This window comes from Meles meles, chromosome 7, assembly GCF_922984935.1.
Source record: "Meles meles chromosome 7, mMelMel3.1 paternal haplotype, whole genome shotgun sequence".
In the NCBI taxonomy this organism is placed as follows: Eukaryota; Metazoa; Chordata; class Mammalia; order Carnivora; family Mustelidae; genus Meles; species Meles meles.
The window spans coordinates 136,121,248-136,135,537 of NC_060072.1; the positions used below are offsets into that span (position 1 = coordinate 136,121,248).

General features: G+C 36.8%; 1 protein-coding gene across 1 annotated transcript in view; it reads left to right on the plus strand.

Annotated features, from left to right (window-relative positions):
• The window catches only part of YME1L1 (YME1 like 1 ATPase), a 51,898-nt gene that overhangs the window by 10,427 nt on the left and 27,181 nt on the right, over window positions 1–14,290 (plus strand). Inside the window, exons 2-4 of the mRNA XM_046011086.1 lie at window positions 1,875–2,006; window positions 8,931–9,093; window positions 11,134–11,232. Of these exons, the coding sequence (XP_045867042.1) occupies window positions 1,875–2,006; window positions 8,931–9,093; window positions 11,134–11,232 (394 nt within the window). The remainder of the gene's footprint in view (window positions 1–1,874; window positions 2,007–8,930; window positions 9,094–11,133; window positions 11,233–14,290) is intronic.

Here is a 14,290-nt window from a genome sequence, read left to right on the forward strand (position 1 = left end):
CCTTCCTTCCCTCCTAACTATATTGCAGAAGATTTTAATTATTTATTTGAGAGAGCGTGAAAGCAGGAGTGATCACAGAGGAAGAGGGAGAAGCAGACTCTGCTAAGTGGAGAGCCTTATGTGGGACTCCATCCCAGGACCCTGAGATCATGACCCAAGCTGAAGGTGGATACTTAACCGACTGAGACACCCAAGCACTTCCCTTCTTTCCCTCCTTTCCTCTTCCCTTCCCTTTCCCTCTTTCCTTTCCTTCCTTCCTTACTCCCTCCCATTTTCTCCCTACCTCCTCCCCTCCTTTTCCCTTTGCTTCCCCTTCCTTCTTTTCTCCCTCCCTTCCTTCCTTCCTATGACCTACCTTTCTTCTTTTCTTCCTTAATAGACCGGTAAATGTAAAGTATATTCCTTAGTTCTGTAAGCTGTTCTAGCAAATTATCAGACCTGGGGAGGAGATTGAAGAAACCCCAGATTTATAGCTGGTAGATCAGAAGTATGAATGGCTTAGAACTTGTGACTGGTATCTGAAATTGAAACAGACCTGGGGGGCTGAGCCTTTAACTTGTGGGTTCTACACTAACACTGGGCAATTAGTTTGAGAATTAGATTGTTGGACAACCAGCTGGTGTCAGAATTGGTTGAGAGAGAAACGAGAAACAACGTATAGATAAATAAGTAGATTATGTATAAAGTGTGTTAGATACTAGAACTGTCAAGAAGAGAACATGGAGGGCGCCTGGGTGGCTCACTGGGTTAAGCCACTGCCTTTGGCTCAGGTCATGATCTCGGGGTCCTGGGATCGAGTCCTGCATCGGGCTCTCTGCTCAGCAGGGAGCCTGCTTCCCTCTCTCTGCCTGCCTCTCTATCTACTTGTGATCTCTCTCTGTCAAATAAATAAATAAAATCTTAAAAAAAAAAAAGAGAGAACATGGAGTAGTGAAAAGGGTAAGGGATATATTTTTAGGGGAAGGTTGTTGAAATTTTGAATAGGTTAGCTAGGGAAAAGACTCAAGAGAAGATGACATTTGAGTTAAAAACCAAAGTCAGAGAGCAAACTAGACAAAAGGGAATAAAACAATGCAAAGTCCTTGAGGTGAGAGCTTGCTAGGTGTTGTTCCAAGAACAGGAAGGAGGCCAGTATGGCTGAAGTAGAGAGAATGAAGTAGAGCATGGTGGTGGGTAAATTTGGAAAGGTAATAACCGTGGAGGGCTTTCTGTGTCGTAGTGCTTAGGACTTGTGCTTTTATTGTGAGTGAGAAGAGAAGCTGTTGGAGGGTTTTAAGCCAAGGAGTGATGAGATCTGACTTTGTTTTTAATAGAGCAGGTTCAGGGAGAGTAGTTAGGGCTGTTGCAAAAATCTATGTATAGATGATGGTGACTTAGAATAGGATGAGAACAGGATGATGCAGTGAGGAAGTTGAGAAGAATAAAATTCTGGATATATGCTTACTTTTTTTTTTTTAAGTCTGAAATATTTCATTTTGTGGTGGTATCATTTATTTAGCCCACTGTCTTAATGGTGGGCATTTCAACCTTCCACTGCTTTTTAAATGTTTTAATGAAAATTGTCATCCATGCATATACAAGCACTTCTCAGATTTTTTTCCGTAGAATAAACCACTAGGAAATAGATTAATGGGGAATAAAATATATATTTTTAATACTTTGGATTCATATAGCCAGACTACTGTCCTGGAAGAATTTACCTGGTTTTTTCTTACTAGCAATAAATCTGAGTATTTATATTTTTTAATATATAGTTCTGATGCACAGTGCATGTTTAACTTTTTACAAATCCCAGATCTTGACGATAAAAAGATTTTTTTCTGTTTTAATTCTGAAAAGCACACTACTTAATTTCAACTTTGATCTTCTTTTAGGTTACAGTTCCTCTGAGTCACCTCATCAATGCCTTCCATTCACCAAAAAGCACATCTGTTTCTGTCAGTGCGTCAGCTTCGCAAAACTCCCATCGAGATGTAGTTCCTGAGCATGAGGCTGCTGGCAGTGAGGTAATAGTTTTTACCCTGATTGTGTGAGAAACAGTATTTTTGATTTAGTATGTTGTAAACATGTCTGAAATGTCTCTCTGTGGTTAGGCACTTGTAACAAGGTCATTTCTGTCTTTAGCTTATCTCCTTTATGATTAAAGATGTCTAATTCTGGCTTTATTGTACCTAAAGAAAAGTTACTTTGTCTTTTTTTTTTTTTTTTAAGATTTTATTTATTTAGTTGACAGAGATCACAAGTAGGCAGAGAGGCAGGCAGGGGGTACAGGGTGGGAAGCAGGCTCTCTGCTGAACAGGGAGCCTGATGTAGGGCTCAATCCCAGAACCCTGGGATCATGACCTGAGCCGAAGGCAGAGGCTTAACCCACTGAGCCACCCAGGCACCCCTACTTTGTCTTATTCTTTAACATTTGTTAAAAATTTCATGTGGCGGTGGTGCGTGGCTGGCTCAGCTGGTAGTGCAGGTGACTCTTAATCCTCAGGGTTGTGAGTTTGAGCCCTATGTTGGGCATGGAGCCGACCTTGAAAATAAAATTCACGTGGACGTGTATTTGGTATTCACTTCCTAGATTACTAGTTGTGTGATACCATTTAGATATGTTGTATTGCTCCAGCAGTAGAAGTGAACCCACAATTAACTGACCAGAATTACCTCCCAAGTCTCAAGGAAGATAGAATAGTTAAGAAGTTCCCATCTACTGCCTTATGGGAGTGTTCAGCGTAATCGAAGTTAGAAGGTACCTGAAGGTGAAATACATACACTGTGAAACTACTTTCAGTGTTCCGAGGATTATAAAATTGGCGTTTCCTAGGATACAGGGAATTTGTAGCCTAGGAATCTTTGTGTTTACGAGGTTTATTAGTAAGATAGCTGCATGTAGCTCAGAATACATTTTTCATGGAAAACATTATAATTTCTAGTTAAAGTTCCTAAAAACCTCTTTAATCCATAAGTAACTTATGTTCCTGTTTGTAGTCCTGATATCAGGGGCTATGGCAAAGAACAGTAGAGGAGGAGTTGAAAAAGTGTTCACTTCTTGGGAGGGTTGGAGTCAGTCTTGGGATAAAATTTTAATTAGAAGAAAAGTTTGTCATCAGAGTCTTTAGGCTTTCCTTTTATAACATTTACCCAGTTCCTATTGCTTCTTTCTATAGGCAATCCATTGTCTTTTTTTTTTTTTTTAATATTTTTTATTTATTTATTTGACAGAGACCACAAGTAGGCAGAGAGGCAGGCAGAGAGGGAGTGGAAGCAGGCTCACTGTTGAGCAGAGAGCCTGATACGGGGCTCGATTCCAGGACCCTGAGACCATGACCTGAGCTGAAGGCAGAGGCTTAACCTACTGAGCCACCCAGGTGCCCTAGTCCATTGTCTTTCTACTGTGATGATAAGCCTCTCCCAAATTATAGTCCAAAAGAGCCTGCATGATGAAAATACATGTATCAAAATTGCTGCCCACAGCAATATTGTGTTACTTTTAGGAATTTTGGAAAATTCTGTATGGGTGGAAGAAATAAAATTCTTCTGTGATCCTGTTCCCCAGAGATAATGCTATTAACATTTTGTATTTACATGTCAAGTCTCTTTTTCTCTTACACTTTTTTTTTCTTTAAAGTAGGCTCCATGCCCAGCATGGAGCCCAGTGTGGGGCTTGAACTCATGACCATGACATGGAGACCCAAGCCAAGATCAAAAGTTGGATGCTTAACCAACTGAGCCACCGTGGCGCCCCTGTACTTTTTAAATTTTATGATTGGATTATTCTGTATATGCTGATTTAAATTCTGCTTTGTTCATTTAATAGTCTTCTTGGACTTTTATGCTATATATATATTTTAAAGATTTTATTTATGAGAGAGAGAAAGAGAGTGAGCAAGCGAGCGCACAAGCAGGGGGAGAGGGAAAGGGAGAGGGAGAATCCGACTTCCACCTGAGCAGAGAGGCTGACGCAGGACTCAATCCCCGGACCTGGGATCATGACATGACCTGAGCTGAAGGCAGATGCCTAACTGATTGGGGCACCCAGGAGTCCCCATTTCTATATTTTTAATGACTTCCAAGTGTTTATTGTGTGCTATCCCATTGTTGGATATTGTTCCCAGAATTTTGTTGCTGTAAACAACATCACTTTTACTGTCTGAGTTGCTAAGGACTATTTTGTTAAGTGAAATTGCTAGGTCAGGGCCTTGAAAAGTAACTAAACTCTAGAAGCTTTATTTTGAGCTTTTAAGAAATGGTCTCAGATAATAGAATCGGTATTCTTAAATTTTGATACACCCTCATTAGTCCTATTGTTTGCCTTTAGTGAGTGTTCTTTATTGCTTTATAGAACATTTTCTTTCTCCTTAAGCATCCTGCCTCATCTCTACTCTTACCTCCTTTGCTTTGTGGTGGCCTTGCTTTCATCAGTCAGGTCTTGCTTATCCAACTATCCACTCCACAATGTAATTTTATTTAATTAATTTATTTATTTAAAAGATTTTATTTATTTATTTGACAGATAGATGTCACAAGCAGGCAGAGAGGCAGGCAGAGAGAGAAGGGGAAGCAGGCTCCCTGATGAGCAGAGAGCCCGATGCGGGGCTCTATCCCAGGACCCTGGAATCATGACCTGAGCCAAAGGCAGAGGCTTTAACTCACTGAGCCACCCAGGCACCCCCACAATGTAATTTTAAAAACTTTCTTTCAACTTCCTTCAAAAGCTACTGACTTATTTTCCTTTTGTTTTCAGACTTCTTGAAATAGTAGTTTGAGCTTGTAACTGTACTTGCTAAACTTCTATTCTTACACTACATCTCATCATAGTTTGGCTTACTTTGTGCCATTTTACAGACTGACTTTGCCAAAGTTGTTGATTTCCTTTATGCTTAAGTACAGGCCTTTTTAAAAAGCCACATCTTTTTCAACTTCCCTTAGCATCTGATCTTGCTGAACATTTCCTACTTTCAGAATACTCCCTCGTATTGAGTGATGTTACATTGAGGATGGTTTTTCTCTGTTTTGCTGGCTTTTTTTGTTGTTGTTGTTGTTGCTGGCCCCTTAAATACTTGGTGTGCTTTGCATTTATTCTTGATCTGATTTTTGTTGTGCACATTCTCCCAGGTCATGTTACCCATTTTCCTGTATGTATATATGTAAATGTGTGTGTGTGTATAATATGCTGATAACTCCCAAATATAGCCCCAACCCTAAATTTACTTTAAATCTTTGAGGTCACGTATTAGTGCCTTGTTAAAATACCCTTCTGAAGGGGCACCTGGGTCCTGGGTGGCTCAGTGGATTAAAGCCTCTGCCTTTGGCTCAGGTCATGATCCCAGGATCCTGGGATCAAGCCCCACATCTGGCTCTCTGTTCAGCAGGGAGCCTGCTTCCTCCTCTCTCTCTGCCTGCCTCTCTGCCTACTTGTGATCTCTGTCTGTCAAATAAATAAAAATCTCAAAAAAAGAAAAAAGGTTGGGCATCTTGAGAAAAATGTGTTTAAAAAAAAACACAAACACCCCTCTGAAGAGAATTTCAGGGACCTCAAAATTAAGGTGTCCAAACTTGGCTATTCTCACCTTACACATTTGAACTTGCAGTGAGTTTGGCCCTTTCTATCAGTCTGGCTCCAACCAGGAGAGAGAAACCACATAGTTATAATGCTAAAAATAGTGTATTTTTTTTTAGTTTAACATTTTTAAAACTCTGTTTTTTTAAGGGATTGGAATAGCTAGGAATTGGCTAGTAATAAGTAAACTCTAAAAACACAGAGTACTAGCAGATTTAAGGAGTAGCTAATACTCTTAGGACTGAGATGGCGCAATGGCAGGGAGAGTTCTTCACCCACGGCTGAGGTCCTAACCTTATTGGAAGAGGGCATGGCCTTGGCTCATCGACTGGCTAAGTTGGTGGTGTCATGCTAGCTGCACTTGATGGCAATCTGTCATGCAGGGTAGCAGGAAAAGCTGTTCATGGGAACATGGGAACATGGGAAAAGCTGCTACTTGTTTACTATAGAAGCCACTGTTTACTGTAGAAGCCAAGTTTTGGAGAAGCTGTACAAGTGGCAGGCAGATGCTAGAAAAACCATGGGTGCTGCACGTAGGAGCCTGCTGAATGGGCACACCGGAACCAGACACAAAAACACTTTCCTCTTACAGTGTCTCCTGTGCTCTTTACTGACAAAGTTTACATTGTCCCAGCTGGCAAGGGAAAAATATTTAAAGAGCCCAGATCATTGTTCATGGAGCCAACAAAAAGGATGAAGAGGAGCTATGAGATAATAAATTGTTAACTAGAGTGCCCATCCAGAACCCTTCTTCCTCTCAGTCCTCTGTTGATTTTTCCAAATGTCTGTTGTCCATGATTTGTTATTTCTGTCTTTTGCTCGGGCTTGGTTCAGGCTCATACCATTTTTTCTCTTGTTCCATCAGCCTTTTTTCATCCAGTTTATTATCTTTGTCTTCTATTTTCTAGCTATAAAACAAAACTAATCAAATTAGCTATAGAATTAAATTCAGACAAGGCTCTTTATAATTTGACCTTAGCCTATCTAGTTCATTCTATCATCACTGTTCTTTGGACTACTTCTGAAACATTCCAGGTGCTTTGATGATATTTTGTTTGTCCCTTACCCCAAGGTTCTCATCATTTTGGAAATAAGGTGTTACCTCAGTGAAGCTGTATTTGGCTTTGGAAATTAGTTGCTCTCTGTTCTCTTATTTTTTTTTTAAAGATTTTACTTATTTATTTGAGAGAGAGAGATCACAAGTAGGCAGAGAGGCAGGCAGAGAGAGAGGGGGAAGCTCTCAGCAGGGAGCCCGACGCGGGGCTCTATTTCAGGACCCCGAGATCATGAACTGAGCCTAAGGCAGAGGCCCAACCCACTGAGCCACCCAGGTGCCCTCTCTTACCACTTTTTGTTTTAAATATCTCTATAATAGCAGTTATTATGTTGTATGATAATTGCTGTGCTTATATGTACCTTATCTCTTACATTTCAGGGACCTGACAACCAGTAAGTAAGGGAAGTAATTTTTAGTTAAGAATCTGCATTTTCCTTTTGAAATCTTTGTATTATAAATAGACGTTTTGGCTTCCCATTTTAAAAGATAGCTTTTGAGGGGCGCCTGGGTGGCCCCTTCGGCTAAGTGTCCAACTCTTGATTTCAGCTCAGGTTCTGATTTTATTTTTTTTATTATTTATTTTTATTTTTATTTTTTTTTGAAGATTTCATTTATTTATTTGATAGAGAGAGAGATCACAAGCAGGCAGAGAGGCAGGCAGAGAGAGAGGGGAAAGCAGGCTCCCCGCGGAGCAAAGAGCCGACATGGGGCTTGATCCCAGGACCCTGAGATCATGACCTGAGCCGAAGGCAGAGGCTTAACCCACTGAGTCACCCAGGCGCCCTGTCAGGTTCTGATTTTAGGGTCATGAGTTCAAGCCCTGCACTGGGCTCCATGTCAGACTCCATGCTGGGCGTGGAGCCTAATTAAAAAAATAATAATAAAGGATAACTTTTGAAAAGTAGCTTTTGAGTATTATAGTGCTGTTTTCACTGTAATGATACGCTTTATATTGTGTAGTTTTTAATAAAGAGCACTTTTAAATATTTTATTTCATCATACCTTTAACTATGCTTGTCTTGGTGTTTGGATGTCAGATGAGCAACATGTGATCTTTTCCATTGATCCCTACCATCTTGTTGTGAAGTTGGCAGGGCATGTTTCATAGGCATTTTACTAATGAGGCAGTTGATTCTGAGGATATGAATGACTTGTCATAAAGCTAGTAGTTGAGAAACTCCTGGACGTCGGTCCAGAACTATATAATCCATGGATCTAACTTCATTCATTTATTTTTGCGTGTGTGAAATTTTTATGACTCTAACTTCACATCAGTAATCAGAAGCTGATACTGTACTTGCTCTGTTTATTTTTGCTTCCCGTGCCAGAACTTCTGGCTGTCTGGGGCTAATTTTTATTTGTCTTTCATGTCTGCCTGACAGCTCCTGTGGACAAGAAAATCACTCACTTCTATTTGTAGTTACTTTAGAACTATTTTAATGTGAGTGTATTTTCTTCCCTGGTTTTCACACACTTTTTGAAAAATTTTTATTTATTTGACAAACAGAGGTCACAAGTAGGCAGAGAGGCAGGCGAGAGAGAGGAAGGGAAGCAGGCTCCCTGCTGAGCAGAGAGTGGATCCCAGGACCCCTGGGATCATGACTTGAGCCGAAGGTAGAGGCTTTAACCCACTGAGCCACCCAGGCACCCCCACACATTTTTTACTTTGTTCAATTTTCCTCTTTATTAGAAGTTAGGTATGGGTAATTTTAGAACCTCTCAGTTCAAAGTAGGATCTCAGCAGTGAGACCAGAGGAGTGAGATGTCCTTTGGTAACAGCATATCCCACCCCCCCTCCCTTTTTTAAATCAAACGTGCTTTTGTTTATGTACATAGAGACTGAAGGAAGCTTTAAAAGTCCATAACTTAGAGACACTATTGGGAATATATTTTTAACCTTTGTCAAATCTCATATGACTGACCTCCATAGAACCAGAAATATAAAAATATTTGCACCAGGAACGGTTGGGTGGCTTAGTTGGTTAAGTGTCTGCCTTCAGTTTGGGTCATGATCCCATGGTCTTGGGATCGAGTCCCATATCAGGCTCCTTGCTCTGCGAGGAGCCTGCTTCTCCCTCTGTCTGCTGTTCCCCCTGCTTTTGCTTTGTCTTCTCTGGCAAATAAATAACATCTTGTTAAAAATAAATATTCGCACCAATTTGTTTTTTGTTTTTTTTCCAGTTCAGTTTTTAAATATTAGAAAAAAAAAGACTTAATACCTTTGTTAGATTTTTTGAATCCATAATTTTTTAACTAATAAGAACTCTTTAAGTTAAATATCTTGGTATTAATTGCTGACTTGGTTGACTCACTCTTTTATAGCCTGTACTTAATTTAAGAGACCTTGGATTATCTGAATTAAAACTTGGACAGATTGATCAACTAGTAGACAGTCTACTTCCTGGATTTTGTAAAGGCAAGCATGTTTCTTCCCATTGGCATACATCTCATGTCTCTGCACAGTCCTTCTTTGAAAATAAATATGGTAAGTTGGTGTATTTTTTGTTCCATTATAAGTAAGCCATTATAGTTACTAAAAATTTAACAGAATTTATTTATGCTTACTGTGTGTTAGCTTCTTTCCTGAGTTCTGTTCCATTCCTTTCCTTTTTCCTTTTCTCTTTCTTTCCCTCTTTCCTTTCTTTTCTTTTTCTTAATTACCTTTCATATTGGAATAATTTTGGATTTACAGGAAAGTTGCAGAAATAGTACTGAGTTCCTGTATGTCCTTCACCTGGCTTCCTCTGATGTTAAGTGCCTGCTTAAACATGGTGCATTTGTCAAAACTAAGAAAATAATATTGGTACAGTACGTTTAACTAAACTATAGATTATATTTAGACTTTACCAAATGAAATTTAATCTTCCTAAATTACTGGTTTTTTCACACTAGGCTTCTTTATTTATCCCAAGATCTACTATAGCATAGTACATAGATTGTGGAATAGTGGAGTATTGTTTTAATTTTAGGTGACAAACTTTTATTGGATTCCAAGTACCATGCTAGTTTCTGAGAATACATTGAAGTAATAATCATAGTCCTTTTTTTAAAAGAATGTATATTTTCTTATTTCAGACTTGTAACAATCTGATGTTAAAATAAGTTGGTAGTTTGTAGAAGGGGTTTCACTTCATGAGTTTCTTTTTGGATGATGCTTAAACAATAAATGTTAGAACTTATCAAAATACTTTTTTCTTTTTTTATTTTTATTGATGGAAGAATAGATTTAAATAATCAGTATAAGCTATAATAGCCCAGGAACATGCAAGTTTAATTCATTTTGTGAAAAAGTTTTGATTGAAGTCATACTTTGTATAAACTTAATTCATTTACTAATTATTCTATTGCTTTTATTTTGTATATGGGTTGTAGTATAAGTAAAGAATTCAAGAATGAGAAAAATGAAGTTTTTGAGCTTGGGGGTTTGGACTAAAAATCTGCTTCTATTTTAATGTTACACTACTTCCTTCTTGAGAGAAGTCCTCAGACTGAGTGGTTAAGGGTGAGGAGTAGACTAGGATCAAACTCATTCTTGCCACTTAGTGGCTGTGGCATTTACTTTAGTCCCCCAAACTGCTGTTTTCTCATGTGAAGCCTGAGGAAAAACTTTTCACTTTGCAGTGAAATTTTTTTTTGCAGTGAAATTTTGCAGTGAAATTTTCTGAGGAAAAAATTTCACTTTGCAGGATCAAATGAAATAATCTAAATAGTTTATTTAGCCCATACTGTGTTATTTGACTCATAGTAAGTGTTGAGTGGAGTAAAATTTTTGTTACTCTCATTGCTGTGTAGTTTAGTAGTATTACTGTTGGTCTTCTGGTTGGCATATTTACATTTCCTTTTAAGGTTCCTTGCCAGCTGTTTTCTTGGCTTAGGCAGGCAGAAGTATTAGGACGGGGTTTGTTGATTCCTAGGAAAATCCCTGCATTCTATCAGGGGTATTGGGTTAGAGGAGAACCAGTTTCTATTGGTCCTGTTTACTTCTTCCTGAGGATCATGACTGTAAAATAGGATGGGACCCATTAGTCTACTGTGGGAATTCGAAGGACCACCAAAGATGATGGCTTCCAGCTATGGGAGGAACGGTCTTCGAACCCAGTGACCAGAAGCTTTGAGAGGGAAAGATGACTGCTTCTGGTTTACAGTGTTAAATCACATTATTTATTAGCATTTTTGAAATGGTCCCTAGGAAGTAGCAGTTTTTTATCTCTTTGTGTTCTTTACTAAAAGTAACTTTAGGTAAACACATGTGTCTTTTACCTTGTGGTTTGAATTTAATTTCTTTGGCAGCTGTAGTCATATATCAGATTAAAAAGATAATCTGTTGGACAACTGGTAGTAATGCGATGAAGAACTGTAATTAGATTAGCAGTATTTTTAAAAACTCCTAAAAGCAGAGCCATATGAACAAGTAAAAGGCTAAGCTCATACTTTTGCTATCTAATATTTGATATAATTATTATATTTTGTGACTTTTTTTTTAGCTTGGTAAATAGAAAATTTACTTTTCTCAATTTTCCTCCAGGTTACTTAGATATGTTTAGTACTTTACGTTCCTCTTGCTTATACAGACAACATTCAAGAACTCTTAAAAGTATTTGTTCAGATCTTCAGTGCTGGCCAGGTATGAAACAACAACTGCATTTATTTTGGAAAAAAAAAAAAAAAGATTTCTTTAACAGATTCTTATTTATCTTTCTTAATCATATTAATGTTTATAAACAGTCATTTATAGCTCATAGCTCATAGTAGAACTGATAGATTATTTGGAGTCAGTTAGTTGGGCATGTCCGATTTTTAGTTGGGAAAATACATAGTAGCTGAATTTTGAATGTGAGTGATAAGTGCCACAGTAAATCAAACTTTAGGGAATTTATCTACACCTTCAACATAATTAACTAAGCACGTTTGTTTACTTCCCCATATTCTTAAAATTTCATTTTTAAAAAATTGTTCCAATCAATTACAGGGACAGAAAAAAAATTTAAAGTGTAGGAAAAGTCAGGGCACAGCAGAGGGGTTTCATCAGTGGACCAGAAATTTTTTTTTTTTTTTTTTTGGACCAGAAATTTGAGAACTTTCTATAAGGTAAGAAATAGATGACATCACATTGATAGCAAAATCAAATATGCATGCATTTACATTTATTTAATACCAGACACTAGTGAAACCTGTTAGGTAACAGTGATAATTGTAGATGAAAAAGACATGTGTTACCTATTTTCATGGAACTTAGTGACACGAAAGAGGTGTGTGCTATTATTTCCAGTAGAAGTTAGGGAAAAAACCCATTTCCAAATCAGTAATAGTGGATGATTCGTGAACAGTTGAACTGAAAGATTGCCAAAAGTGGGCCAGCCCCAGAATAGATGGGGCTTGTAACTTTTACACCACGATTGGCAAAAGACTTGTTGGTAATAAGGGTGTGTAGAGAAGTCTGTCTCTGAAGATTCTGTGTGAGCATTAAGGCCAAGGAGAGAAATAATGGATTTGAATCATACACTAAATGTACCCTACTCGCTCATTATTAAGTCCATATTTTGTAGTATATGTATTTACCACCTAGCTAGTTTTGAGGAAGCCTATCTACAGTCCGTATTGATTACTGTATTCTCTTTGCAATTATAACTGGAACAGCAAGATCTTCACATGTTGAGGAAAACTTGTAGCATGAAAGAGAGATGCAATGTAGGGCACAAAGACCAGTAATGCCCTGAAGAAACGGTTAATGCAGAAGACAGAAGAATTCTTAAAGAAGGATAATACATTTTTATATATTCAGGGAAGACTTATAAAAACTGAGCATTTGTTAGGGAATAAGGAGAATCTTCATTTTTAGAAAGTTATAACCCGGGGTCAGGTTCTCAGATCATATAATACTGAAATCAAATAACAGAAAGGATAACTTTAAAAATTCTCAATTCTGTGGACATTTAAAGATACTTTTGTAAGTGTCTTGTGGCTGAAGGAAAGAGAAACAAATTAGAGACAATTAGTAATGAACCACAGTGAAAATCAACATCAAAATCTTTGACTTGAGGGCCAGCTGATGCTGAGGGCACTGTGTAATTTATTAGGAAGTAAGAAAGAAAATAAATCGATTAAACATTCATTTTGAGAATACTCTAAATAAATTAGAGAAATTAATATGTATAAAACAAATGAATACAAGAGAGTTTTACTTAGTTAAATGAAGAACAGATTTAAGAAAACAAGAAAATAGAACAGTCTAATTAAAAACACTGAGAAAATGTTAGAAGTAAAAAAAGTGATAACAGCCACATATAGGGAAGATTTAAAACTTTTAAGAGTGTGTATAAATAAAAATGTGTTGAAACAGTAATCCAAGTTATAAATGAACAACACTAACTCAAGAGATAACACAATAACTATGAAATTTGAAATATAATAGTGTCCCAGAGACACTTTGGCTCAGATGGTTTTTATGGTTTATGTTCTGTTTTCCAGGACCAAAATCAAGAAGAAGGTAGAATAGGCTTTGCTGTTTATTCCACGAGATTACTGATACTAAAATGTTATCGTAGAAAAGGATATAATAGATTGCAGTTTCACCTAGTAATGTAAATACAGAAATTGTAAATAAAATCTGAAAAAGGAAGTACAGAAATGTGCTTGAAAATATGAATAAGGAATATGAGTGATTTAATATTAGGAAGTATGTTAATTTATGTTCATAGATTAGAAAAGAATAATACTATTTCAATGTATGAAAAAGGCACGTGATAGATTTTAATTGTCACACTTCCTACAAAGTTGTCAAAAACTAGAATAGGAAGTTTAAAATTTATTAAGGAAATCTATTAGGATCTCATTAATATAGGAAATAAGATAGTAGTTTGTTTTTGTTGAGTAATTTGGAAGTTTTAAACAAAAAGGAGTTATAGAATTTTAAGGAAGGGACAAAATTATGATTGTTCTTTGTTTACTAGGTAATGTTTCCACAAAACTTAAAAAAATCAACTGAAAGGCTACTCTAGTATCATATAAGATAAATGCATAAAAATCAATATCTTTCTTATATTCTAGCAATAGGTTTTACTTATAGTTTCTTCCAAACCCATTTAATCTTTTATCCTCACAATATTCAACATAATGTATATACATGTATGTATGTGTATACACACATATATGTATACATACGTGTATGTACATATATGTATACGGATATGTACACAAATACATGTATATACATTATGTTGAATATTTGTATTAATATTCAATACAAATACTGTATTGAATGTAATATATAATATATATACATTGTGTATATGTATATATATATGCGCACCTGTGAAACTTCATGAAACGAAATAAAAGAGCTGGGTAAACTAAAATGAGAGAATACCATAATCCTCTTTGAAAGGACTCAGTACTATGATAGTTTTAATTTATGCCCAAATTTATTAATTCACTGCAACCTTGTTCAAAACCCTAAACACTTGCTATGAAAACCAAGAAGTTGATTTAAAACTTGACAGTAAAATAAAAAATAAACTTGGACATGAGAATCTTAATTTAATTATATCTTAATTTAATCTTAAATAAGTTCCAAATAGGTAAAGGTCTGAACAAAGTTAAAAGTCAGTAGACTCCGTTTTTTGTTTTTTTTTTTTTTGTTTTTTTTTTTGTTTTAAAGATTGTTTTATTTGGAGAGGGAGGGA